This window comes from Eschscholzia californica, unplaced genomic scaffold, assembly GCF_041429995.1.
Source record: "Eschscholzia californica isolate CP2 unplaced genomic scaffold, dmEscCali1.0.p SCAF_3, whole genome shotgun sequence".
NCBI lineage: Eukaryota > Viridiplantae > Streptophyta > Magnoliopsida > Ranunculales > Papaveraceae > Eschscholzia > Eschscholzia californica.
In genome coordinates this window covers 31,981,762-32,008,651 of record NW_028238420.1, presented here as the reverse complement: position 1 = coordinate 32,008,651, position 26,890 = coordinate 31,981,762, and the positions used below count along the sequence as shown (strand labels likewise).

General features: G+C 35.3%; 3 protein-coding genes and 2 long non-coding RNA genes across 11 annotated transcripts; 3 read left to right on the top strand and 2 right to left on the bottom strand.

The window, feature by feature from the left end:
* Positions 1-8,789: 8,789 nt before the first annotated feature.
* LOC147549559 (tobamovirus multiplication protein 1-like) lies at positions 8,790-13,980 on the top strand. 3 transcript variants are annotated; one of them, XM_086672663.1, is made up of 12 exons: positions 8,790-9,096; positions 9,221-9,395; positions 9,661-9,751; positions 9,833-9,885; positions 10,405-10,497; positions 10,779-10,850; positions 11,390-11,462; positions 11,581-11,626; positions 11,733-11,796; positions 12,431-12,484; positions 12,825-12,902; positions 13,558-13,980. In XM_086672663.1, the coding sequence occupies exons 2-12, from the start codon at positions 9,234-9,236 to the stop codon at positions 13,648-13,650; spliced, it is 879 nt and encodes a 292-aa protein (XP_086528789.1). In that variant the 5' UTR covers positions 8,790-9,096; positions 9,221-9,233; the 3' UTR covers positions 13,651-13,980. The 3 variants fall into 3 exon arrangements, with proteins under 3 accessions (XP_086528789.1, XP_086528790.1, XP_086528791.1); XM_086672664.1 differs by having other exon boundaries at positions 8,878-9,096; positions 9,216-9,395; XM_086672665.1 differs by having other exon boundaries at positions 8,925-9,096; positions 9,224-9,395.
* A 590-nt stretch (positions 13,981-14,570) lies between these two features.
* Positions 14,571-18,003, bottom strand: DER2.2 (DERLIN-2.2). Of its 5 annotated transcripts, none has more exons than XM_086672670.1 (7): positions 17,731-18,003; positions 17,322-17,421; positions 16,618-16,832; positions 16,447-16,530; positions 15,467-15,520; positions 15,134-15,317; positions 14,571-14,989 (listed from the first exon to the last, which is right to left on the bottom strand). In XM_086672670.1, the coding sequence occupies exons 1-6, from the start codon at positions 17,827-17,829 to the stop codon at positions 15,135-15,137; spliced, it is 735 nt and encodes a 244-aa protein (XP_086528796.1). In that variant the 5' UTR covers positions 17,830-18,003; the 3' UTR covers positions 14,571-14,989; position 15,134. The 5 variants fall into 5 exon arrangements, with proteins under 5 accessions (XP_086528796.1, XP_086528792.1, XP_086528793.1 ...); XM_086672666.1 differs by having other exon boundaries at positions 14,571-14,896; XM_086672667.1 differs by having other exon boundaries at positions 14,571-14,881.
* Positions 18,004-19,168: 1,165 nt separating this feature from the next.
* LOC147549557 (uncharacterized) lies at positions 19,169-20,136 on the top strand. Its single transcript, XR_015238533.1, has 3 exons — positions 19,169-19,500; positions 19,658-19,695; positions 20,081-20,136. It is a non-coding gene; the product is annotated as an uncharacterized LOC147549557 (long non-coding RNA).
* A 35-nt stretch (positions 20,137-20,171) lies between these two features.
* LOC147549556 (uncharacterized) lies at positions 20,172-20,646 on the bottom strand. Its single transcript, XR_015238532.1, has 3 exons — positions 20,554-20,646; positions 20,365-20,411; positions 20,172-20,291 (listed from the first exon to the last, which is right to left on the bottom strand). It is a non-coding gene; the product is annotated as an uncharacterized LOC147549556 (long non-coding RNA).
* Positions 20,647-21,806: 1,160 nt separating this feature from the next.
* On the top strand, positions 21,807-25,046 carry LOC147549555 (uncharacterized). The gene is made up of 4 exons (XM_086668322.1): positions 21,807-22,521; positions 22,603-23,045; positions 23,151-23,576; positions 24,351-25,046. Exons 1-4 carry the CDS (start codon positions 21,807-21,809, stop codon positions 24,876-24,878), a joined length of 2,112 nt encoding a protein of 703 aa, XP_086524448.1. The 3' UTR covers positions 24,879-25,046.
* The last annotated feature ends 1,844 nt before the right edge of the window (positions 25,047-26,890 follow it).

The window sequence follows — 26,890 nt, the reverse complement described above, 5'->3', positions numbered from 1 at the left end:
CTCAAAGGGTCGAGAAAGAAGTGCTTGAAGATGAGAGAGTTGTGCAACCTGGGAATTCCACCAATTTTCAACGCGACCCGGGATTGAGAACTCAAATTTGGAAACTTTCAGTTTATCAACAAAGTGAGATTTGACGAACATATATCAAAGGGCTTATCAACCCATCCTAAAAAAATATCGTCACACTATGTGGGGAAACAATTTCTTCGTTTCAATCCTCATGGTTCAAACAATATCCTTGGTTAGAGTATTCTCCTTCAAAGAATGCATTAATTTTTTTTTCATTGCTTTCTTTTCGAAACAGATCCACCCAAACGCCCTACATTCATTATGGAATGATTTATAAGTTGGAAGAGAGTCAATAGCCAAAAATGTTCGTTTTTAACTCATGTTGGAGATCACAATTCTCAACGTATGGATGTTGATGGGCCTAAAAAGTTTCCTAAATAGGTCTACACCCGCAAGTGCACGGGTATCAAGTTGTAAATTCCGGTAAGACCGGTTCGTTCCTCAGAGACTAAGTCAAACTCAAATTCTAACCTTAAAACTATTATGATTTTAAAAGTGAATTGATGGTAATATGGTTCAAATAAAAATAACACATAAACTTTAAATAACAATTAAGTTGATATTCAGAAAATGGGGACCTAGGGTTTTCGAATCCGTCCACGAAACAATCCTAAAGACGACGTATTTGCCTTAGTCAACTAAGTACTTTGTTTTACTCAGATTCTATAACATGAACGCTCTAGAATCCGGAAAGTGTTGTTAAAAGCAATAAAAACTTTAATATATAATAAGATTTAATCTAAACAGTAATTACTTGCATATAAATCGAATCAATAAAATTCTCGTTATGGGTTTCATTAATACCCTAGATGGAAAAATTAGTTACTCATGGAAATTATGATCAAAATCAGAAAATAAAGTAAGAAGTAAAGAGTGGAGAAAACATAACTTTTTTCTCGCTGGAAATGATTTCCTTCTGATTTTCCCGTTTATCTGCCAAACGCGCCTTACGGGAAAACGATTTTCTCTTCTTCTCAGAATTGAATTCTCTGTGGGAAAATAGTTTTATCGTCTTCTCCAACTCTCTTTCTCTCTTTAACTTTCTGTTTCTCTCTCTCTCTCTTTCTACTATAACTCTTCCTTTCTATCTAATATAACCGAATAGAGTGAAATTATCATAATGAAATCAATCAACAATGAGTTTATAACATGAACTTAATATAAATCTCTCTCTCTACAAACTCTTTCTCTCTGTAAACTCTCTCTCTTTGTAAACCCTCTCTCTCTCAATAAAAAGAGATTATCAGAAAAAGAAAATAAAACAAAAGAGTATGATGAAGATCTGAGAATGATAATGGTCTCTTTCTCTCTCTCTGTTCCTTGTTCTCCCCAAAACGTCTATTTCTTCTCTGTGCTTCTCCTTCTGTTTTATAAACCCAAAAAGATCAATTCAAATCTCGCCCAAACCAACTCGGAAAATCTTCAGTTTCATCTTCATACAATCTCGGCCCAATCTGTTTCTCTCTATTCTCTTGGTATCCAGCTCTATCAAAAATAAAATCGAATCTCTAACTCCCTTCCATCATGCTCGGTCATCTCTCTCTAACTTTCTGAAAATATTGTTGAATTAGAGAGAAAATCTCTCTTTTGGTTCTTATCTTGTATCCTTCTTTCTCTCGGTTTAATATATATAAGAGGACTATTGAGAGAGAGATAAAGAAAGATTCCCAAGATTTGGGGCAACTCGGTTAAGAAATCCGTTAGCTGTCAAGAGAGTTGATAAGATAGATTGCGGCCCAACAGAAGAAGGTGCAACGTGCTGCCACATTGATGGATCGAGAAAGGAGGGATCTCCAACCGTTAGATCGAGCCCCGCGCGTAAAGGAGTACGAATGCAACTGTTGCTTCGACTGTACTAAATCATGAACTCCGTCTCGTCCCGTTACACAAACACGTCTTACCGAAAAGTGACCGCTCCCGTTCCGAGCCATCAGATTTGTCTCCCTTCTTCGCGCCACATGTCACTGACCACCATATGCCCACATTTGGTCAACTAATTTTGACTCAACTTTGACTTCGCCTAAATTGCTCGTCCGGACTCCGATTTGACTCCCGTTTTCACCTACGGATCCGTCTTTGACTCTATATTTCATTCAAGCACTAAAATTTCCAGAATATTCTAACCTCCAACTGTCCAAAATGCCCTCTAGTGTGTCATTCTACCGATTTTATCAGTTTTTCTGCGTTCAATTCTGTAAAAGACACCTGGACAAAAGAAACACACAATTCATCAGAGTAACTGCTCGAATTGGACTTACTAGTCTTAGTTAAGAGATTCAGATGGGACATTTTCATTCCTCATCAGATGTCGTAAGATCTTGTGAAGATTTAATGAGACCTTCTCAACACATCAACACGGTCATGAGTGCACAATCTAAAGAAGAAGTGAAAAAAAATAGGTGAAGGTTGAACACAACAATCAGTTGTATTCGTTGGCTTGCAAATTAGGCATTTAGGTTTATGGGTCATGATGAATCCGCACAATCATTAAACTATGGTAATTTTATTCAACTAGTCAAGTATTCTACATCAATCAACAAAGATATATATTGCGGAATTTGTCTTAGATAATGCTTCAGGAATGCAAAGTATACATCCCTTGAAATTCAAAAAGTGGTTCTTCATATTCTTGCCAGCAAGGTGAAAGATCAAATTCGTGAGGAAATTGGTAATGCAAAATATTGCATCTTTGTTGATGACGCATAAGATGAATCTAATAAAGAACAAATGGTTATTGGCTTGAGATTTGTTGATATTGAAAGATATATTCGATAACGTTTTTTTATATTCAGGGTACTTAAGACACCTCTGCAATGACTTTAAAGAAAGAGATGTTTGATATTTTGTTTTGTTACAACCTTCAAGTAGAGAATATACGAAGTCAAGGTTACGTCGGGGCTAACAATACTCAAGATGTCTGGAATGGATTGCAAGCATTATTTTTTAAAAATTACTCGTCTGCATACTACGTGCATTGTTTTGCCCATAGACTACAACTAACATTAGTTGAAATTTCCAAAGAAGTCAGAGTTATTTGGAAATTTTATTCAATGTTGAATTCGATTGTCAATCTTGTTCCTGCTTCCCCGGAACGTCATGGTGAGTTGCAATCTACTCAAGTAGCTGAAATATCTAAGAAATTAGACCTAAATGAGCTTGAGACTGGTAGAGGGTTTTAACCAAATTGGTACCTTGCAACGAGCTGGAGCTAATCGTTGGAGTTCTCATTTCTGATCGGTTAGTAGTTTGATAGATATGTTTGATGCAACTTGTATAGTTTTAAAGCATTAAGTCTAATGGAAGTCGTAGTATGCGTGGAGAAGCTAAATGTGTTCATAGTAAAATAAAATAGTTTAAATTTGTCTTTGTTATGCATTTGGTTAGTAAAATTGTGGGAACCACTGAAATATTTTGTCAACTCCTTCAACAAAAAAAACTCAGGATATCATTAATGTTATGAATCAAGTAAGAACTACAAAACTCGTTTCCAATTATTTAGACAATATAGTTGGGATACTTTTAAGAAGAAAGTAGAATTACTTAGCAAGGATCATAACATTGAGATACCCGATTTTACTGATTGTTATATGGTGGGTACAAGTCGATCTTGTCAACAACATGATGATATTACAATAGAGCACCACCACCGTGTTGTCATTTTTAATGATGCAATAGATAAGCAATTTATGGAGTTAAGTAACAAATTTCTTGAGCAAACAATAGAGCTCCTCTATCTTAGTTGTGCTTTGGATCCTAGTGTTCATTTTAAATTATTAAATATCGATGATATTTATACTCTTGCTGAAAAATTTTACCCACATGATTTCAGCAAACATGAACTATATATGTTGAAAAGTCAGTTACAACATTATAAGCTCGATATTCCTAATCATGCAGATTTTCAAAGTATATAAACTATTTCGGCATTATGTAAGCGATTGATGGAAACAAGAAAGTCTGAAGATTATTACGCCTTGTGTTGACACTTCATGTTTCTATGGCAACAAGAAAAAGAACATTTTCTGCAACGCTTATTATTAAAACATCACTCCGCAGCAAAATGAAAAACGAGTTTCTTAGAGACTGCATGATTGCCCACATTGAGAGAGAACTTGGTAAAGACATTGATGAGGAGTCGATAATAGATGATTTTAACCGCTTGAAGAACCAAAGGGTACAACTTGAATAATTTTTATATTATTTTTGGTATATATTGATTTCGTGGTGTCGACGATTTTTTTTTTTGGGTTTTTTTGCTCTTTTTTGGTGTACATATCTATCAAACATGGATAGATATACGGTAGCTATTTTTCTGATATACATATATATACAATATAGTTATTCTAATATTATATAGATCATATTTTCTATGGAACCTTGTTCAGTTAATTATAAACTCGAAAACTTAAATTTGAATGGTTATGTGTACTTTAAATTTCAGCTCGCCCTCAATTAATTCATGGATGCCTCTGCTACTATAATATCTTTTTTACACGGACTGTAAGAGTAACATTCAACAATGATATGGATGGATACATAATGAATAGATACGTGAGTTCAATAAACCCGATAACTACCATTATTTGTCTTTTTTTACAGACAAATTTGGCTTTAATGTTTTTCTAAGTACTCCTTCACTTTAACTACCGTCATTTGTTTTTTTTAGCGGATAAATTTGGCTTTGATATTTTTTAAGTACTTCACATAATCTCAAGAGTCGGTCAATCAGTACATGACATTGATACATCATGGATTGAATAAGCTCAATAGCAACCATCTCAAAGACATATTGAACCTTAAGGTCCATATACAAACCCTTAAAGAGGCATCTTATGGGCCATGAAAGCCCATTTGTTCATATTTCAATCTTATTTATACCTAAATTCAATCAATTATGGATTTCCACTTCTACGTAAATCAAATTTAGGACCTTTGGTAGGAGAGTAGGTGTCCAACCACTACATAAAGTGGTGGTGAGCACTTTCTGTTTATTATTTTTGTTAATATTTCTTTTGTAATTATCATCATTTTTCATTATTTTTGTTCCTAAACTAATTCCACCGGAATATCCACAAAATTTACTCATTTTTCGGTTAACAAATTTGACTATCTTTTTCTCTACTAGAATCCACCAAAATGTCAATGAAAGTTTAAATCCAACAAAGTCCATGGATTAACAAATGACCCTAACATTCGCGAATCTTGAAATGTCTGTGATTGTTATATCGAGCATTCGCGGATTTTGAGATATATGTGATTGAATATCTCAGACATGAATATCTCAGACATTCACAGACTTTAAAATGTTCGCGATTGAAGGCCCTGATATTCACTTTGAAATTCCCGTGATTGAACTCGAAGATATTCGCAAACTTTAGGATTTCAGTCAAAATCTTGATTGACTACCTCCTCTGAGTTCTTCTATGTACAATATGAAGTCGAATAATTCTAACTCAATTAAGTTAAAATTGATGTTCATGCAAGAATAGTAGTGGAAAAAAAAAGATAAAAAGAATTTTGCTTGAGTTATTTACTTATCACTTTGGCATTAACGACTTTGAGTTATTAATAGAAAAAATAAACCACCTATGATAGGTGAGTAACTCTTATTAAGAGTCTGGTTGGTTCGTTTAAAAACATTAAGTTGTCAAAATGAACTTGTTCTAATTAGAAAGAAAATAAAAAATTTCACATGTAAAATCAAGTTAGGCTGGTAGGAATGTTGAAAATAATGGACGCCTCTTGAAATTGGTGTGTTAATGAACTAAACTGAGTGCCTTTAAAATTTTGTCCACGGGTACTGACTGAAGGGGTTAAAGATTTTTTTTCAATATTTATAAATGATGGGCTTAATATTGCCCACCTTTGCCCAATTCAAAAAGTCAATAGATTGATCGAGATTGTATGTAAACAAACCGTCGTCGTAGCCATTAAGGAGGTGGATCGGACAGAACTTTGTCACTTGAACCCTGATATGGGAGGTCACCATGAGCATCACAGGCACCTAGCTTGAACCTTGTGTTAGCTCAGAAGGAAACGATTTTGAACCAGCTCTGGTAAGAGCTCTGCTTTGATCTCGGAACAGTTGAGGGAGGCCCGCAAGTTAGATCGACAACTTAATCCCCACTCTGCCTCGAGGCAAAAGGGAAGGTGGATCCGAATCACCTTCGCAATATGAGCCCTACCCTGATTTGAGGCACACATTAGAGAGATCATCTAGAGTAAGTTCGACTCCTCGAGCCGAGCTCTGTCTAAAGAAATAAACGATGACACAAAAGGGAGAATAAAGCCAAAAATCTGATTTTCACACATGAGTTGTTATGTGTCAGAAGATCTGTCAGTGTCAGAAGATACTTAACAAATATTATCTCCCAAACCACTTTACACACGTGATTATTATCAAAGCCAGTTCCTTATCGTCGCATCATATCAGCCGCACACTCCTACAGTTCCCCCAAACCTATTTAAGCATACCGGGTTACCCTAAAAGGAATCGAATGTCACTTTTCCACTCAGACTCATTGAATTGTTTCCTTAAACTGCAAAAATATCTCTACTTTTTCTTTTGATGGTTTACAGAGATGTGTTGGAATTTCAATTGGGGATATATATTTTTGCGATTTTGAAGTTCAAAGTTAGGATTTTTTGTTCGAGATTCACGAATATAATTGGGGGTTTATGTTCAATTTTTGTTTGAGATTTATATAGATGTTTGGGGATTTCAATCAAAGTTTAGATTTCTTCCGATTCCATCCTATTGTCTAGAATCATGGTTAGCATTTTTATTCTAAACTAAAAATTGAAAAAATCAAGAAGAAATAAGTACGCAAAAATTGAAGTCGACTCAGTTCTTAAATTAGTAGTAAAGAAAGACGTGTGGATTTTACTGGTGGATCAAATTTAATTAAATACAAGGAATTGATTCTCTTTATGAGTCAAGACAAATAGATGACAAAGATAGTTCAGTTAAGATAGATAGGCGAAAGAGAAATTTTGTTGAAAAGAGAAAATTAGGGTGAAAAAAGATATAGATCACGTTTTTTAGTGATACGAGGGAAATGTGAGGTAAAACAAATTAGTCTCTTATGACTTTTTTTCCACGAAAATATATTTTCAAACAAATAGCAAACAATTAATTTTTCCAAAAGATTTGGGTTTTTGATAAAATTCAACCACAATTGAAAACAACAGTGATGGTGTGTCCAGTCAGTCTCCCAGCTGAATCCCGACCGAATGACGTGGCCGATCCAGATTTAGAAAATTTTCACTTTTTCTCTCTAAATCTGGTCTGGCCACATCACCCGTCTGCGTCACCTGACGGGATTTAGCGACTGACAGAGTGTACCATCGTTTTTTAATTGAAAATAGTTTATATTTGAGTTAATTCCTATATGACCCCCTACTTTGTGACCAGCTTCCTTTATGGTCCCCAAATTTCTGTAAATTCAAATATGGCCCCCTATTTTCATGGAAATGTCATAACTACCCTTCCCATTAATATATTTTCAAAATAAAATAAAAAATAAAAACCTAAATTCCACCTCACTTCCCTCTCCACGTCACCTCTCTCTCTCTCTCCAAGTCAGCACTCTCATGAAGGTCGCCGGCCGGAAAATTTTCCGACCGGCGACCTTCATACTTAAAAAAAAAAAAATTTTTTTTTTTTTTTTCACTCACCTCTCTCTCTCCAATCAGCACTCTAATGAAGGTCGCCGGCCGAAAAATTTTCCGGCCGGCGACCTTCAAACTTCAAAAAAAAAAAAAATTTTTTTTTTTTCACTCACCCCTCTCTCTCTCTCCAATCAGCACTCTCATGAAGGTCGCCGGCCGGAAATTTCCGGCCGGCGACCTTCATACTTAAAAAAAAAAAAAAATTTTTTTTTTTATCACTCATCTCTCTCTCTCTAAAAATTCCGGCGAAGGGGGTTTCCCTTCGCCGGAATCTGGTCTGTTGAAGAACAGACCGATTTGGTCTGTTCTGTTGAAGAACAGACCGAACTGGTCTGTTGAAGAACAGGCCGATCTGGTCTGTTCTTCAACAGACCAGATTCCGGCGAAGGGAAACCCCCTTCGCCGGAATTTTTAGAGAGAGAGAGAGATGAGTGATAAATTTTTTTTTTTTTTTTTTTTTTTTTAAGTATGAAGGTCGCCGGCCGGAAAATTTCCGGCCGGCGACCTTCATGAGAGTGCTGATTGGAGAGAGAGAGGGGGGTGAGTGAAAAATTTTTTTTTTTTTTTTTTAAGTTTGAAGGTCGCCGGCCGGAAAATTTTCCTGCCGGCGACCTTCATGAGAGTGCTGATTGGAGAGAGAGAGAGGTGAGTGAAAAAAAATTTTTTTTTTTTTTTTTTTTTAAGTATGAAGGTCGCCGGCCGGAAAATTTTCCGGGCGGCGACCTTCATGAGAGTGCTGACTTGGAGAGAGAGAGAGAGAGGTGACGTGGAGAGAGATGAGTGGTGGAGAGGGAAGTGAGGTGGAATTTAGGTTTTTGTTTTTAATTTTATTTTGAAAATATATTAATGGGAAGGGTAGTTATGACATTTCTATGAAAATAGGGGGCCATATTTGAATTTACAGAAATTTGGGGGCCATAAAGGAAGCTGGTCACAAAGTAGGGGGCCATATAGGAATTAACTCTTTATATTTCAAGTAAAAAACGAGACACCCTTGAACTCTATTCCTCGAAATCCCTCGAAATCTCCAAACGTAATCCGGACCTACCCCATATCAAACTGCTAGGCTGCTAGCGCAGAGAGAGGCGCAGAAGTATGATGCCGGTAGGAGTATAATGTAATTATCCCCTAACATTAGGGCATATAGTAAATTGGATACACGTTTATTTGGAGAAAAGAAAAGAAAAGAAAACTTGTTTTATTAGACCGGGGAGAATGAAAGAATAAAAAGTCGACCAGTTGGAATCGAGAATTCGAGATAGAGAGAGAGAAACCGCTTTTTCAACCACCAAAAGGCAAACAAAGACTTCTCTCTCTCTAGTCTTTACCGGAAAGAAGATTAAGTTGGACTGTCTGGTATTACTAGATCTCTCTCTCTCTACTTCCTCATTTCTCTCTCTCTACTCAAGTCTCTATCTCTTCTTCTTCTTCTTCTAACCTTTTGATTTTCATCTGAGCTCACTTTTTTGTTCAAGCTCAGAAGAAGAAGCTAAATGACGAGATTACCCTTTAATGTCTCTTCATCGTTGACGACGCCATACCTGTCTCATGCCTCTTTTGATTGGTGGAATGAGATCAACGATTCAACTCAATGGCAGGATGGAATCTTCTTCTTTCTTTCTGCTGCTTATGCCCTAGTTTCTCTCGTTGCTCTGGTTAATCTTCATCTATCTTGATTTACTTTTCTTTTCATGAGCTTGATTTGATCTTTAACTTGTTAATTTAGGGTTTCAGCTTCAATTTTTTAGCTTGATCAGCTTTTTTTTCTTAAGTTATTTGGTGTTAAGATTGCCCTAAATATGTACCAACTATTCTTTTCTAAATTAGGATTAATTCTTACTGTGTTTGCTTTCTTATAAGCTTATTTGAATTTGAAACTTCCGAATTTTAAGTGGAGAATGTTTTGTTGAAATTGTGCAGATTCAACTAATAAGGATTGAAGTAAGAGTACCTGAATATGGATGGACAACTCAGAAAGTTTTTCATCTTATGAATTTCATTGTAAATGGAGGTGAATCTCGGTGGTTTTATAGCTACTTAATCCATTATATGCTCGTCTACTGTTGCCTAATTTGAAACTTATATGCTGCAGTTAGGGCAATTGTATTTGGATTCCATAAAAATATATTTCTCTTCAAGATTAGGGTAAGTTGAATTTCCATCTTTTATGTTTTTTTTCGACCTACCACCCTCTTACTTGATGTTCCATAACAGTAGCTAGTTATCATTTGCGTTATACTCGGGTGTGCTCCAGAATAATGTGGGATGTACCTATTCTGGATAAGAGTAGTCTGAAACTCTTATTCTTTACCGAAACTATCAATTATCACTTACGAAATAAATAATGAAGGAAATCCTATTGTCTATAAATTTAGAGGAACATGCTGCAAATTGTGGCTTCATGGGTATCCTGGAGGCTACTAGGATAAAAGAATCCAAAGAAGTAAAGTCGGGAATAGAAAATTGTGCAGTGAAGTTATCACGTAAATGACTGGCTTGAGAAATAGAATTAAGCTATTAGTTTATTGTATTTCAGTAGGTTACGAAGTATAAGGTTTAGAAAATTCTTTTCAATAAATGGGAGGGATATATAAATGGTGACTTGGTGTTCCGTAAGTCTCTTGTATGAACTAACGATGTTTTTCTTTTGCTTTCTTGTACCAGGTGTTCACTCTGTTATTGTTGGACCTTCCCGGACTCCTATTTTTCTCTACCTACACACTGCTTGTCCTATTCTGGGCGGAGATATATCATCAGGCAAGTGATAAAGCAGCTTTCAGATTCTTATTTATGATGTATATTATTTCTATATTACTTCATTCAAGTAAAAAAGGACGTTACTGGGTCTCAACCTCAGGGAAGAAGCAAATAAAGATCTTCGGTTTAGTTGGTTTTAGTTTTGATATATTTGCATTTTATCAAAATGAATAAATAAAAATTGTTCGAACTCTGGAAGAGATTCTAGTTATCATACTTAAATCAGATAGCAAAGGTTAAGGATTCATCTTGATCGAATTTTCATCTCTGAACATGGACAGGCAAGAAGTCTTCCTACAGACAAGCTTAGGATTGTATACATTTCAGTCAATTGTGTCGTATATGTCATACAGGTGCTCTCCTCAACTACCTCTTATTTTCTGTATTTCCTAATAATAAAATACATCTCCATAAATTGATTAATCTGAATTTGATTTCATTGGATGATGGTGGCACTCTGTGTGAATTATCTAGTTGCTAAAAGAAGTGTGGTATGTCCCTTGGATATACTGAAATGGCACTGTTCGTCTACCTAAGTACCTAACCATCTCATCAGCTACAAATATCCATAGCCTATAGTGATGCAATAAATGGTTAGGATCATGAAATCGGCCGACTGATTGGTGAATGTATAACAGCTCTAATATTTGAGCTGTTTAACTTATGGATTATGATGGTCTGTGTTACACTTCTAATGCACCCAAGCGAAGTATTACGTTCACTTTTCGCACCCAAAGTTTATATCCATACTCTAGTTTATTTTACGAAGTATCACGGGTTCACATGATGCATTGTTTAACAGATCTGAGAGCAGGGCTTTACACAACCTTGGGTTTTCTAGTTCCCTAAGGGACTACTGATGTTCTGATCTTACATTTTTTTTTGGTCCCAGGCGATCCTCTGGGTATACACATGGATAAATGACAACAATGTTTCAGAGTCTATTGGAAAGATATTTTTCTCAGGTATAATTTCGTTGGAGGTCTCAGAACTGAGGGGGCGGTAGTTAGCCTTCTTATTTTCAGTTGGCATTATCATTGTTTCCTTTGAATAACTATGCTTGTTTCCTTCTCTGCTTTTCAGCTGTATCATTCATTGCAGCTCTAGGTTTCCTGGTTTACGGGGGAAGGTTAGAATTCTAAATTTTTTTTTTCTTGTTGTAGCATTTATCTGCTTCATGCTATCTCAAGATTTTGGTTCTAAGCAGTTTTTGAAATCCATTTTCCTTCTTACAGACTATTTTCAATGCTGAGGAACTTTCCTGTTGAATCTAAAGGACGAAAAAACAAACTTCGTGAGGTTTGTGTTTTTTTTTTTTTCTTTCAGTTAGTCCATAAATCAGATTTGCTGTCAATGAGATTTCTATATCCCGTACTTCTCCGTTTTCGAATCTATATGGAAGTCCAAAGTGTGGTAGCAAGAAATTATAGAAAGAGCTGGTATGATTTTCTTGAAAATATTGACATGTATATCTAGTGTTACTGATACTTATTTCATGACACAAAGAAATTGTGGTTCTCGTACCTTCTTTAATTTAAGTATGATATACGATATTATGGCTTCTGTTCAAAGTGAAGAAGTTGCAAGAGGTTGTTCAGAATATGCATATATTAGAAGAGGACAATATCATGTGGAATGGTAGCATGTTCAGAGGGTATTCATTAGCTAGATCTGAAGCCGAGATAACTTGTGCAGAATTCATCTGAAATGCTGGTTCTTGGAGCCACTTTAAGCATAAAAAGTTAAAGCTATCAAAAAGTTTCAGAATAATAATAGTGTTCTTAAAATATGAACTTCAGATAGACATTGCTAAGTTGGTCAAACATGTGCATATTTCTTCGTTCATTTACATAAAACAGCATGAGTTTTTCTAAAATATATAATGGAAATCTTTTGGGCTGCTAATGTTTTATATTTTCTGAATCTGGTACAGGTTGGATCTGTAACAGCTGTTTGTTTTACCTGCTTTCTTATTAGTTGCTTTGTGGTGAGTAGTTGAAACCAACCTCTTTCTGTACAAGTACTTTCGTTGTCATATAACTTATTCCCAGAATCCTAATTCTTCTAAGGGATCTTGATCACTTTGATAAGAGTATAAGCATCTAGGTTATAGAACTGAAAGAAGTTAACTTCCTGTGTCACACAAAGATGAGATATGCAGGGTTCAAATGCAGGGAGGTTGGCTCCTTCGCCTTCGCCCTTCGAATCATTTTTACCTCTTGTTTGAGTCTGAGGCACATTTATATCTGGAGACTGAGGCACATGTATTTTCAGATTGGTTACTAGCTACTCCACAATTTTATAAACTATTACTTTTCCTGCGGCAGGTGGCTCTATCTGCTTTTGACAAGGACGCATCTCTTGACGTTTTGGATCATCCAGTATTGAATTTAATATACTACTTGGTAAGCTCTTATGCTTCAACTAGTGCACTTACCTCTTCTCCTTACAACATTTTGCCGAAATTATGCTTGAACCATAGACAATAGAATGAAGAGAGGAACACTGTGCAAGTATACTTGTTTGATACATGATCCAAAAACCTTCAAAAACTAATTCATACCTAAAGATCCAACTAGTCTACATTTGTTACTGTATCAAATACATGACTCTAATGATACAAGAGGTCATAAAATAAAAATATGGATGTGATACAATACGTAGAAATTATCACATAGGCTTGTTGCCCAATTGGTCGTGTTCCTCGAAAATAACAAGAGGTCATGGGATAGATACTGGCACTGTGTTTTCTCTCAAGTACTCCATTTAATTTATAGGTGCAAATGAAGTGGTTTTCAAGACCTTTCAAGGTTAGTTTCTATGGCCTTCCAGGGTTAATTCCCGTGGCACTTTATGCGCTTATTTCCATCCTTTGATGTTTCTATGACATTTGATATAAAATCATGATCTGTAGTGAATCCTTATGATGCAATCATCATGATATCTTAAATATATTAGTTTTTGAAAGATAGTTTATGATCAAGAAGCATAACATTCTTCAAAATTTCCTGTGGGCTTCTAGTGAAATGTCTGACTAACCATATTGCCTGAAAAAAACAGCTTGCCGAAATTCTACCTTCAGCTCTCGTGCTATTCATCTTGCGCAAGCTTCCTCCTAAAAGGGTTTCTGCTCAGTACCACCCAATCCGATAACCATATGAAACCTACTGAAGCAAGAAGAGAACGAAGAAACGTGTAGTTAAATTCGGTTAATTCTTCACCATGGAGGCCCTTCTTTCTCTTTCTTGGTGTAATTTATATACAGTTTAGTTGTCTTCCCAGCTTGCACTAGCGCTTGGTTTCTGAAACGGTTAAAATCAATAGGTTTTTGGTAAATTGGGTTTAACGGGAACTGTTGGTGGAGTTGTGATATTTTTCTTGATGGATGGGGAGGGATTTTTGAATAATACTATCATGCCAAAGAATGTAGTATTGGATGTTTGATAGTTCTAAAATTATTTTTCACATTGAAGGAAACAAAAAGCTCTATTTATTGTGCTTGTCTCAGGCTCTCAGTTCTTATCTTATGATGTTAATGTTGGATAAAAGTCTTTCTAATTTTATTTTGTGGTTTCGGAAATTTGGAGGACATTTTCATCCGGTTGCTTCTGTGCCACTCGCGCACACAATTTTCATCCAGTTGCACCAACTATTTCAAAAAAATAGAGATCTAGTCCAAATACTACTATTAAATGGGGTAAATGTCAAAATCTCCTTAGATTTATTGAACTTCTAAAGAGCTATTTGGTTTCATATTTACTCCTTTCATCTTAGAGGCAAAAAGAAACCTCATTTTTTGAACATCTAGACCCCTAAAAGTCTTCCATTATAAAAAAAAAAAATCAATAATCTAAAGAAAAAACATATTCTGCATTGGTACATTGAATATATATCTGTTTAAATTCCCATAGAAAGATTGACATGAAGAAGAAAACAGAGCTAAGCTTTAAGTGCTCAGCAAATGCAATCGACTCAGTGGTCAAATTAGAGAGAAAGAGAGGTTACTTCACTGATCTTGTCGAGCCCTTCCCGAAAACACAAAAAGCCATCTGTGTATACTTTTAAAAAGGGAATTAAACAATAAACTTCACTATTCAGAATAGTTATGTTTTTGACATTGCAGATATGAAGAGAGAACTCAATTAGTCATCCTACCTCAACTCCATATTCAAATTACAAAACTGGTATGAAAAGAAAAACTTAACCAAGAACAAAGTATAAATTTTACACCATCATATTTTCTGTTAGTTTCTTATCATAATCAGAAGTCCTAACAAATATTTGCAGGGAAGATCAGTAACATAACACACTCCAAATTGTCAGTCTTCTTCAATTTGGGGTTGGCTTAGGTGCCGTGCCGTTTGTTCATTTTGTAGATCTGAATCTGAAATGATTGTATCTGTAATTTTAGTTGTTTTGCATGCTTTTATCTTAAGATCTTGAGACAAGTCTTTTATATCCAATTCATATGTTTTCAGCTTTCAAAACAAGTCTGAATTTGAGAAGAAGACTTGTTTTAAGATCTAAATTTATTAGAGAAGTAAACACATGCAAGTACTCAAACTATACAAGTAAATTACACATTATTTTTTCAGAATTCTGATTCAGATTTAACAAAAATATATATAAACAGCACCTTAGTCTTGGTGAAGTTCATCAACAGGTGGAGCAGCAAACCTCACATTCGCTGGTCTAGCGACCACGACAGTCTCGTCGGCAAACAGTGATTTGATCAAAGTTGGAGTTCTTAGTGGGCGTCGACCAGTCATCTTAGGATACACATCTTCCAGGAAATAATATGCGTGGCCTGCTATCATTCCCTGTTCATTAACAAGTCGAGATCAATAAAAATGAGAAGTAGCCCGTTTTAGTTTTTCGCTACAGTATATGATAAGAGCTTGAGCATTACAGAATTAATAAAAACTTGCAGTATTGTAATACGGATACTAATTGCTGGGGAAAAACTTACAAGTAGATCTACCCAAGCACTGGTACCAACGAGTACAGAAAAACCCAGAAGTACCTGCAAACAAAAGTTCGATCTCACTTCTATGATCAAGCATAACAAACTAACAAAATCCAAAAAAGTTGGTATTGGGGATGCAATTAAAAGAAATAGTTGGATGGCAAAAACAATCCAATTGTATATCATAGGTAGTTTCTGTATAATGAAAGATAAACTCTTAAGACTCATTATTCAAGTTTTATATAGACAGTAGGGGGAAAAACAATATCAGTTAAGTGTTGCAGAATATTGCAATCAGCTTCTTCAAAAATATATTATCATGCAAACTTAAAACGAAATACAAAAACGAGAAAGTACACTTATCAAATTAATAACCGTGTCAAGAATTGGATTCTATTTCTTAAAACATGCAAGCAATGATCATAATTCTTTGGATTACATCTCTGAAGATGCAAAGACCACACAAAAGGTCGCACTTCTATTATACGCATTCCAGCGGACTAGACGAATTATTGTGCTCCCACATGGCTCCTAACTACTCTCAACTATGTAATAAGACTCTCAAGCTTCTGCAACTATTGCCTACTATAATTATCTCCTAAACAGGATAAGTGAAAGATTTACATGAAGTTCATAGAGACTTTCCATAACCCAAATTACGTCTCTTCCTACCAAGTTGTAACTCTCCATTCAAATGTATAATCTACACAAACTTGTGTTCACTACAAGTGTCTTTTGATATTGAAGACACATCCACAACTAAACACACCTTCAGAGCAATTCCACTTTGATTAGATAACCCTCCAGAATTAGGTGACCATCAATTGAAAGTTTCAAAGTTGAAAATAATACAAATAACAATCTAGTCCATTCATGTTAATGTTTAATAGCCCAATGTAGATGAACAGAAAGAAGAACATGAGTGTCTTAAAATGAATCAACTGACTGGCATAAAAGCCGAGGACCAATTAAAGCACACTTACCCATGGTAGATAGCCTGCAGTAAAGGTAAAAAGCCCCAAGAAACTCATATGAATAAAGGGATTTTGCTTGCTCCACACATATACCTGAAATATAACATATAAATGGAACTCGCTAATTAGAAACTAACAAATAATAAAGGATCCAGCATACTACATTTTAGAGAAACTGACCATCATAAAGGTTAACGAATTGCTGAGGAAGAAAATTTGTGCAAAAGATTCTGAAACATAAGGTATCATTCCACCGACAAGAACAATCCCGGTTAAAACAGTGGCACCAAATAAGAGCATGTAAAAGAAATCAGCTGTCCTTCCTCTGAATGTGTTTTCTTCGAGGAGCTTGCAGTAACGGGCAAGGAAGAACATGTGAAATAAGAAGTCCAAATCTGTCAAAATCAATAAGTAACTAACTCAACCATTTAGATAACACATTTCCTGAGCATTTCTTCACAACTAAACTTAAAATACACCTAAAAGAGTAAAGCTATCTCCTCAAACTCATTATCGATCATAATAAATCGTAATGTAAAGACTAAAAAGAGAAGTCACGGACAAATACATGAGGCTATCAGAAAGCTTGACAGACAACGGAAAGGCTATGTAGCATCATGAAGACCTCATTTCCTAAAGGATATGAAAACTTCATATTTGACAGTTGAGTTGGGTGGTCATGGGCCCATCTCACCCCAAAAGCTAGCCCAAGAGGTAACCCTTTCCTTAAACTTATAAACTCACCCCCTGCCCCTTTCACAACCAATGTGGGATTATTTCAACAGGCTATAACACCCATGAACGAGTTCGCCACATTCAATATCTCAAATGCTACTAAATTAAAACAGTAATAGAATTCCCAAACTAAGAAGTTCAATGATTACCCATTTTGCGAAAGTATAAGAAGTTAGTGAAGAGGCGCCAGAATTCATACTGCCGAACCACTAGTCTCGGATTCAAGTACAAATGATAAGGAGAGATTATCTGCAATATGAATACAAATTATTGATAAATACTCTAATCACCATAAGCAAATAAAAAAATGTTAAAAATATCAATTGGGAAAGGGAAAAAAAACCCATGAAACTAAAATGATCAATTTTCTGTTCAATTGGCAAAAACCCAATTTATATAAACACAAATCATTGAGACACATTTCATTAAAAAAACGAAATATCTAACTAAAAGGGCAAAAAAGGTGCCAAATTATAAAACAAAAAACAAACTCTAAAGGTCCTGGAAAAGTGAAATAAAAATGTTAATAATAGAATGAAACACAGAGAGAAATCAAACCTCAAGAGAACATCCAATTGTGGTTACAATTGCTGCTGTGAGATAAGAACGAGTGATGACAGGCATCTGCTTATACCATTCCTCAACCGCTTGAGCCATTTTCAGATTTTTCGATTCAATACCCAAGACCCTAACCAGCTATGGATAAGCTCAAAACTGAAATTTCAGACTTACAAATCTCTGAAAGGTGCAGATAGACAGAGAGAGAGGATTTCGATCTGATAGTGAAAAAGGCTGAGAATTTCATAACATTTTAATGTTGATTTTTGTGACGGAAATACCCTTTCATATTTGCGGTGAACTTTATATAGAAGAGGTAATATAATAGATTAGTTAGGACTTAGGGTGTTTTTGTTATTTCGGCTATCGTCACTTTACTTGTGCTTACGTGGGAAAAGTTTCGTTATTTAGTAGTTCCTTATCGACGTGTTTTGATCTCTCTCGTACGTCACGATCTAATGACCATTAGATCTATGTGATTTGGCCAACAAGTGTTCTTTTGGACCTCATAAGAGCTTCTCCGATGGGACACTCAATCTCTAAAAGCATCTGCAATGCAAGATTTGAGAAAAATTCTAAAAATCGTATTGTCAAGTGTGAGAAATGGATCTCTAAATGGTTTGTCATTTAGAGACACTTTATTGCAAAACCTTCTCCAATGCAACACTCAAGAGAAACTCTAAAAACCTATATTTTGGTTTAAAACTAATTGATTTGCTTATATGGCACTTAGAGATTCTCAAGAGGACACTCTAAACTTAGAGTGTGCTCTTAAGGATCTCTAAAATAAATCTTGACACATCACTGTAGAGATTCATGTTGTGTTTTGCATTAAAGATGGATTTTAAAGAAACTCTAAAAAATCCTATGTGCCACTCTAAGATTTAGAGTTTGAGTGTTGCATTAGAGCATCTCCAATGCAACACTCAATCTTAGAAACTCTGAGTGCCACTTAGGATTTTTAGAGTTTTTTCTTAAAAATCCTCTCCAATGCAACACTCTATTTGGATATCTAAGATGACGTGTCGAGGGTGGAATAGAGATATCTCAAGAGGACACTCTATTTTCGGAGTGTCCTCTTGAAATATCTCTAATTGTCCAACTCATCAATATTTGATTTTCAACCAATAGAAATCAAGTTTTTTATATTTTCTAAAATAACTAACTATTTATTTACTAAAATAACTATGTCACATAAGTAAATAAGATAAGTTTAGAGTTTTGCATTGGAGACACAAAAAAACTGAGGATCTCTATTACCGCCACCAAGGAGTGAAAATCTCAATTGAAACTTGACACATTGGATGAATAGAGATTTTTTTGAGTTTTGCATTGGAGATGCTCTTAGAGTGTCATATATGACTTTTTGAAGTTTTTGTTAAAAAACCATCTCCAATGGGACACTTTGTTAGACACTCTATTATGAGGTGGATACATTTATGGTGTGTTTGGATGCAGGATTCCTAACTAGGATTCCTACCAAAAATGGGATTTGGTAGGATTCATGAATTCTTGGTCTGTTTGGCTACACAAAATCCTAGGACTCTTGAATCCCAAGGATTTCTAATTCCATAATTTGTATTAGCCCAGAATTCCACCCTACCCCCTAAGATTTGCTAGGATTTTAGATTTTTACGCCCCAAATCCAATTCTCAAATCAACCCAAATCCTCCCGAATTTCGGACAGATCTCAAACTCGGAGTTCCAGTCGTCTTCTTCTCCAACACTTCCGATTTTCAGAGAAAAACTTGAAGCTGAAGCTCGGGTGAGGTATTATCTCTTTCTCTCTCTCTCTCTCTCTCTCTCTCTCTCTCTTTCTCTCTCTCTCTAACTCGTATCACTCTCTCCTTCTCCACAAATCTTGAAGTTCCGGATCTAGTAATTTCAAAACCCTAACTGTCTCACTCTAACCTTTTGTGATTTTCAGATTTCTTTGTGAAGCTTGAAGATCAAAGCTCGGGTGAGGTATTTTCATGAATTCTAACTCGTATCTCTCTCTCTAGGGTTTGATTATATCTTTGCAACAGTCAATGGTTGATATCTAGTTTTCAGTCAAACTAGCATTTTAAATTCTAGGGTTTTTCGATTATTGTTCTGATCAACTTGGGTATATATGATAATTGACCAATTTAGTATACCTAGTATTGATTTACTACCTAGGGTTTCAAAATCTCTATTGTTTACTCTATCACTTTGTGCCAATGAACAACTACCTAGGTATATAATAGTTCCAAATCCACAAAACCCTCTGAAGGTATACACACTTCCCTCTTTCATCTTCTAGGGTTTTCAAATGCGATCTTCATATCTGTTAGAAATGCTTTATATTTTCTCTATTTCATGATTTTAGGTTTATGGCATCTATAGGAGTTAGGCTCTCAAGTTTGTCAACATAAAGATTGTAGGTGAATCAATGCACGACTTTGCTTCCAAAGTTTCTTAGCTTCAGATTCATCGTTTGCTAGACTCGAACAATTACTTTCATTACAATCGACAAAGTATTTACCGCTAACACCATTTATTTCTGGTCTCAAAGCAACATAACACGTAGTTGCTGCACCCTGTAGAGATATTAAAAGTGTAAGATAGGATTTAGATTGGAAACAGCAGAATTCCATTGACCATAAAACAAACCTGAGAAGTTGATTTAAGAAACTTCGATGCGAGAAAAAAGATCGAATCTGCACAGTAATTGACATAAAACTTTTAGATCTTTCAGGCATATACTTGAATACAAACCAAAAGGTTATGCACCTCCAAACTTTTCTATTTTTGAACTCAAAGAAGAAGAAAATACTAGAAACTATTGAATTATATAAATACCTGTGATTAACCCCTTGTGATCTTTCATGATAATTGACCTTGCTTATATGCTATTGCATTATTGTCATAAGTTGCTAGTAGAGATTGGGATGCCTATCCTTTACCTGAGATTGGAATTATTAACAACCACAATATCCATCTTGTTCAAATTCACACACGAGTCACTCTACTGTTAAGACATTTGACATTGTATTAATGAATTAGCAATAGACTTGGTTAGCTAGAAAACGTTGCATTCTCGCAATAGAAATCCATTGCTCCAGGTACTGAAGTATTTGTATTTTAAGCCCCCCATTGCTCCGGTATAGCGATTCTTTAAGTGATCATAGGTCCGATACTTTGTATGTTACTAAGTTTCAACACAATGGTGGGGATTGGTGGTTACTGTTCAATGAGTTGCTCTAAATGGTTTTAAGTTTCTCCTTTTTTTTTTGCTTTTATGATTGATACTGATATTAGATGTATGGGTATATCTATGTTTGAGTTAGTTTTCTTGCTTTTGTTAAATTGGGACATGAATTTATTAAGCTTTTGCTATTATCTAATCATATATTGATTCCTTCTTCTTTTAGTGTCTCTTTCTTTTTTCTTTCTGCTATTATTCACCAGTTTTGTTATTTTTATTGTTGGTTCCTATGAAACTCAATACTTCATAGTTGTGGAAAAACCTACTATATCTCCTTCTTTAGAGTTTCTCTGTTCACTGCCCTAGATTGAAGGGAATTGTGTGTCCTCTAGAAAAAGAACAACCATATATATTCACTTTAGATCTTGTAAGAATAGTCAGTCACTAAAATACCTGACGTTGAAAATTTATTCGAGAATAATGTCATGCAGACTAAAAAGACTGTCACAATAAAAAAAAACATCTAGGTCCTCATTACTCATTGTCACAATTAAAAAATCATTTTGAAATTATTAACAAGCACACACTTTTCAAGGTTTATCTTAGGCTCATGTTTAAGTACCTTATTAAACATTAACCATCGTACTTTATAGACGATAATTATGATACACCTTAGATGGTTTGTTTTGAGATACTATGATGTCTGAATGTTGCTTAGTAGTCATGCTATTGGTTACACGACATACTGAAATTGGGGAAGTGATATGTTGTGTGTGGCTCGAATTCCTTGTTGATTATTCTTTCATGTGGTTGTTGTTAGTATCATGTTCTTGTAAATCCGTCTGTCTTATGCAGCCCATAAAGCACTTTTTAAACCAATAATTTGTATGTTTTGAAATGTAGGAAGATGCCTTTCTCGCATGACTTTGAGATTGTTGCATGGTTATCTATTCTTGTTGCCTGGATTTCTTATCACAGATGTTTGGCGGAGTTGTATATAGATAGAGAGCCACCTAGGAGTCGTGAATTTGAGAGGCACCAGATTCTTGAGCGACTATACTCAGAAAATGATATAACTTGTCACGCAATGCTTCGGATGAATATGAACACATTTAATAAGTTGTGTTGTATGTTAGTAGGCAAAGGGCTACGACCTAGTAGGTGGGTTAGTGTGAAAGAACAAGTAGCTATATTCCTCCTCACTATTGGTCACGACTCGCGTGTGAGGCATAACGGGTTCGATTTGATTAGGTCATCTGAAACAGTTCATCGACATTTTCATAATGTGTTGCGATTTGTCTTAAGACTTGGTCCTGAGGTGGTGAAGCCGGCACGTGAAACTTTTTCCCCACAAATGGGTAATAGATGTGGTTGGCCATTAACATATTTTAAGGACTGTGTTGGTGCAATAGATGGTACATACATACCTGCAACTGTACCTATAGAAGACCAACCACGATATCGTAACCGCAAAGGAGATATTAGACATAATATTCTAGTAGCTTGCTCATTTGATATGAAGATAACATATGTTTTAGCTGGATGGGAAGGGTCTGTACATGATAGTAGGTTGCTGAGATCTGCTGTCACAACGTGTGAAGACAAGCTAATAGTTCCTTCTGGTATAGCTATGCCACCTCTTAAACTTTGTTGATGGTTGACATCATTGTACAATGTACTAATGCACAGTTTTTGTTTGATAGACAAGTACTACCTTGGTGATGCCGGTTTTCCACTTGCACCGGGCTTCCTGACGCCTTATCGTGGGACTAGATATCATTTGTCTGATTATAAAGGACGTAAACCAGCGAACCCAAGGGAGCTTTTCAACTATCGACATTCATCTTTACGTAATGTGATAGAACGAGTGTTTGGAGTCTTGAAGAAAAGATTCGCCTATTTACGAGCATCTCCATTTTATTCTGTGGATTCGCAAATAAAAATAATTCTATCTTGTTGTATTATGCACAATATAATAAGAGATATAGATCCAGATGATAATGGTGATGAATGGGAAGATGCCGTCGAGGAAGAACATGATGAAGTAACTAATCAAAGGGATGATGTAGTAGGACTCGAGCCAAATCCAAATTGGACAAGAGTTAGAGATGCTCTTGCGCTTAGGATGTGGAATGAGTGTCAGCGTTAACATGTTTTAGAATAATATGAACTTATATTTTAGAGCAATATGTATTTGATTTTTAGAATGATATGTCATTGATTTTTAGAATGATACGTATTTGATTTTTAGAATGATATGTCATTGATATTTCAGAATGATATGAATTACGAATTTGTATACTTGTTTTATTTACATTCTTATTTTGTTGAACTATTAGAGATGAATGAAGTTGATTCGCAAAAAAAGGAGAATGTGACATGGACTGTTCCAATGGACAAAGCGATGCTTGACACTTTAAGAGAACAAACTCTTCTTGGCAACAAAGGTAAAGGTGGTAATGCCGGTTGGAAAGGACCTGCTTTTGTTGCTATTTCAAATGCTGTTCAACCCTTATGTCAACAAAAAATCAGCAAAGCTAACATTCAAAATCGAATAAAAACAATGAAGAAGTTAAAAAACGGTGTGGAAGAACTTCTGAAACTTAGCGGCTTCGGTTGGAGCTCTAGTAGGAATATGGTTATTGCTGAGGATCGAGTATGGGATGAACTTATACAAGTAAGTTAAATACCTTCAATGACTATCTTACATGAATTTATCACTAGAGTTATGAGAATGCTTCGGTTGGAGATAAATTCCATATTTTTACCATCTTGGTTTGGAATTCCCTAATCAATGTAAGTCTGGGAATATTAAGAATCTTGATAATGCCCTTGTTTACTTTGATAAATTGGTTTCCATTAAACCATTTATATCTACCTCTACCTTTAATCAACTATTGAGTTCACTTGCCAAAACTAGATCCTACTCAGATGTGTTTACCCTCTATGAAAAGATGATTTTGGTTGGAATCCAAATGGATTTGTTCACATTTAATATTTCGATTAACTGTTGCTGTCAATTAGGTCAGGTAAACTATGCATTTTGTGTAATGGGAAAATGTCAAAAGAGTGGGTATGAGCCTGATTTGATCACTTGTAATACACTTATTAAAGGACTGTGTCTACAGAAAAATATTAGTGCTGCCCTTGAAGTGTTTGATAAAATGACTGACTCTGGGATTCGACCTGATAATGTTACATGTGGAACTCTTATAACTGGCCTATGTAGAGTTGGTGAAGTGGGTCTTGCTATGGAATTCCAAACCAAGATGGTAAAAATATGGAATTTATTTCCTGATGTTGTTTCATACAGTGTGATAATAGATGCTCTTTGCAAATTAAGCCAAATCAGTGAGGCAGTTAAACTTTACTTCCATGCATTTTTGTTATAAAGTTATGATTCCAGCTTTTATTTGTGGTTTTCTTATGGTTTTCTCTCTATTATTTGTAGGCAAGACCAAAATTGAAATTTTTAAGAAACAAGTCCGTTGACTTGTACCTAGAGATGGTTGAAGTGTTCGGAGACGAACCGGCAGTTGGGGATAGAGAAACAACAACTAATCTTACAACCGATGATGAGTCTAACACAAATGAAGGAGCTCCTTCTACCGAAGTTGATGTTGACTGCGATTCTTTTGATGTTGGCGGTGATCAATGTCGCTCATCTTCATCTAAACGTGGCGGCTCCGTTCTAGAGACACGCAATAAGCGTAGTCGTTCTATTTCAGCAACTTTGAGCCAAGAGATGACCGGAGTACGTGTCGCAATTGAAAATGTTGCTAATGCAATGGCCCAAAGGAACAACATGGACGACAATTGCTGGAAAGACGTAAAGAAAGCACTTGACACCCTCCAGTTAGATATAGAGACAAAGATCAATTGCTTGGAATGGTTCCATCATGATGTTGAAAGAAGGAGGTTTTTCTTAACAATGGAACCAGATGAACAACTTATGTGGATCGAGAGCAAATTATTTTAGCATGGACAAGAGATGACATTATTTTTTTTACCAGTACTTACTTTTTATTTTTAAGACAATACTTGGATGAGGTTTTCTTTTTTGGATATTATTCATGAATATGAAGGTATTATTTTAATTAAAAACTTATTTTGTAAGAATCCAATTATGTTTGCCAAACAAGCTAAAGGATTTTAGATGAAGGAAACAAGAATTCTAGGATTCTTATAGGTTACCAAACACACAAAAAAAAATCATTTGGATTCATGAATCCATGGAATCATGAATCATTTGGATTCATGAATCCGTGGATTCATGATTCCTGCATCCAAACACACCATTATTATAGAGTGTCTAAAGAGAAAAACTCTAAAACTAGAGTGTCTTTTTGAGACTCTCTAAGTGTCACTTTAAAATTTAAACCAATAAAAACTTTTTCTTTTCAACTACTTTTTTCATATTCAATTTAAGAGTGACATGTGTATTAAGTAGAAAGATTTTAGAGATGTTCACTGGAGACCAAAAAAATTTAGAATGTCTCTACATTGACAGTCAGGAGAATCTTTATTTGACACTTGATAACTAAACTTTAGAGTTTTTGTTAGAGTGTCCCATTAGAGATGCTCTAAGCCATTATAATTGCTAATAGTTGGCCTTTAATGTGAGGTGATATTGATATTTTAGTGATTGTAAGGATAAAGAGCATTAATCAAAATTTATCTGATAAATCAATTCATTTGGCATTTTATTTTAATTTCTGATCAACTTCAACCAAATTTCACTTATCATGATAGAAATTTTACCATGCCCAATTACCTTTGGGTGATCAGTTAATGTTTCATTAGAGAATTTAACGACAAAAATACGCTGGTTTGTAGTAGATTTTTTTTCCCTTCAAAAGTGTAAGGGCGGGGGACAAGGGGGTAGCAGTGGATAGAGATTTCGAGGGACATTCATGGACAAAATGTCTTGTAGACATTTCAGACCATTTCATGACATCTATTTACAGACTAGACAGTTCAAGACATTGAGACATTTAGTCTATAGTCAAAATGTCCTGGGGATATTTCAAAATATTGAGTTTATAGAAAAAATGTGTAGTGAATATGTTATTATGTTATAGGATGGTGCGGGTCAGCCTTCTAGGCTGCTAGTGATACTGTCCACTTTGGCACACCTGTGCATCACAGTTTTAAAAGACCTCACTAGGGAAGGGAGCTTAACCTCTTAAGAGGAACTCCACACTACGTCTCACCACCAATGTGGGATTTCTTTACAACACACCCTCCCAAAACCACATCACAGTTGAGCAAATCGTGCCGATGACGTGTTATAGGATGGTGCGAACCAGCCTTCTGGACTGCTAGTGATACTGTCCGCTTTGGCACACCTAGGCCTCACGGTTTTAAAAGACCTCACTAGGGAATGGTGATTAACCTCTTAAGAAAAGCACCACACTCCGTCTTACCACCAATGTGGGATTGTTGCGACAAAAATTATTATTACTAGAAATAATATATTTTTACTAATGATACAAAAATAAATTTTTGGAGTTTTTTTGACATCTAGATATCCGTGGACATTTATTGAAAATTGACAGAAATTTATTATCGTAACATCATTGATTTTATCATATCATATAAAATAACATATTTCTACTAATGTTCAATTTTTTTTTTTACTTTGATAGACATCTGGACTGATGGACAATTGGTGAATATTATAGTACGACTGTACGAGGTATATTCAGGTAAATTCTTTACCTTGTTAGTAAGTTTTTTTTGTTAAAAGTACTTGGTTAGTAAGTGAGAACTGAAATGGGTAGAGAAAGAAAGGGGAGAAAGAGAGAAATTAATTTTAGGTGCTGATGAATAAGGTATTTGACTTGAATGTACCGATCCAATCTTAAGAAACTTAACAACAAATATAGGTAAAAGAATCAGATTATGAAGAAAGAGCGTACTTGAAACCATTAGCTTCAATCAAATGATCAGAAAAATTGAAACTCATATAAAAACCCTCAAGACATTGTG

Bases quoted from the DNA above. Each gene is read 5' to 3' on its own strand.
- LOC147549559 (XM_086672663.1), top strand. From the start codon at position 9,234: ATGACGAGATTACCCTTTAATGTCTCTTCATCGTTGACGACGCCATAC. The intron at 9,396-9,660 runs GTTAATCTTCAT...GAAATTGTGCAG, and splicing joins TAGTTTCTCTCGTTGCTCTG to ATTCAACTAATAAGGATTGA. The intron at 10,851-11,389 runs GTGCTCTCCTCA...TTTTGGTCCCAG, and splicing joins GTGTCGTATATGTCATACAG to GCGATCCTCTGGGTATACAC.
- DER2.2 (XM_086672670.1), bottom strand. From the start codon at position 17,829: ATGGCTCAAGCGGTTGAGGAATGGTATAAGCAGATGCCTGTCATCACT. The intron at 15,521-16,446 runs GTAAGTGTGCTT...TTTTGTTTGCAG, and splicing joins CTGCAGGCTATCTACCATGG to GTACTTCTGGGTTTTTCTGT. The intron at 15,318-15,466 runs GTAAGTTTTTCC...GTTAATGAACAG, and splicing joins GTGCTTGGGTAGATCTACTT to GGAATGATAGCAGGCCACGC.
- LOC147549555 (XM_086668322.1), top strand. From the start codon at position 21,807: ATGCCTTTCTCGCATGACTTTGAGATTGTTGCATGGTTATCTATTCTT. The intron at 22,522-22,602 runs GTATAGCTATGC...TTTGTTTGATAG, and splicing joins CAAGCTAATAGTTCCTTCTG to ACAAGTACTACCTTGGTGAT. The intron at 23,046-23,150 runs TAACATGTTTTA...TTTGATTTTTAG, and splicing joins TGTGGAATGAGTGTCAGCGT to AATGATATGTCATTGATATT.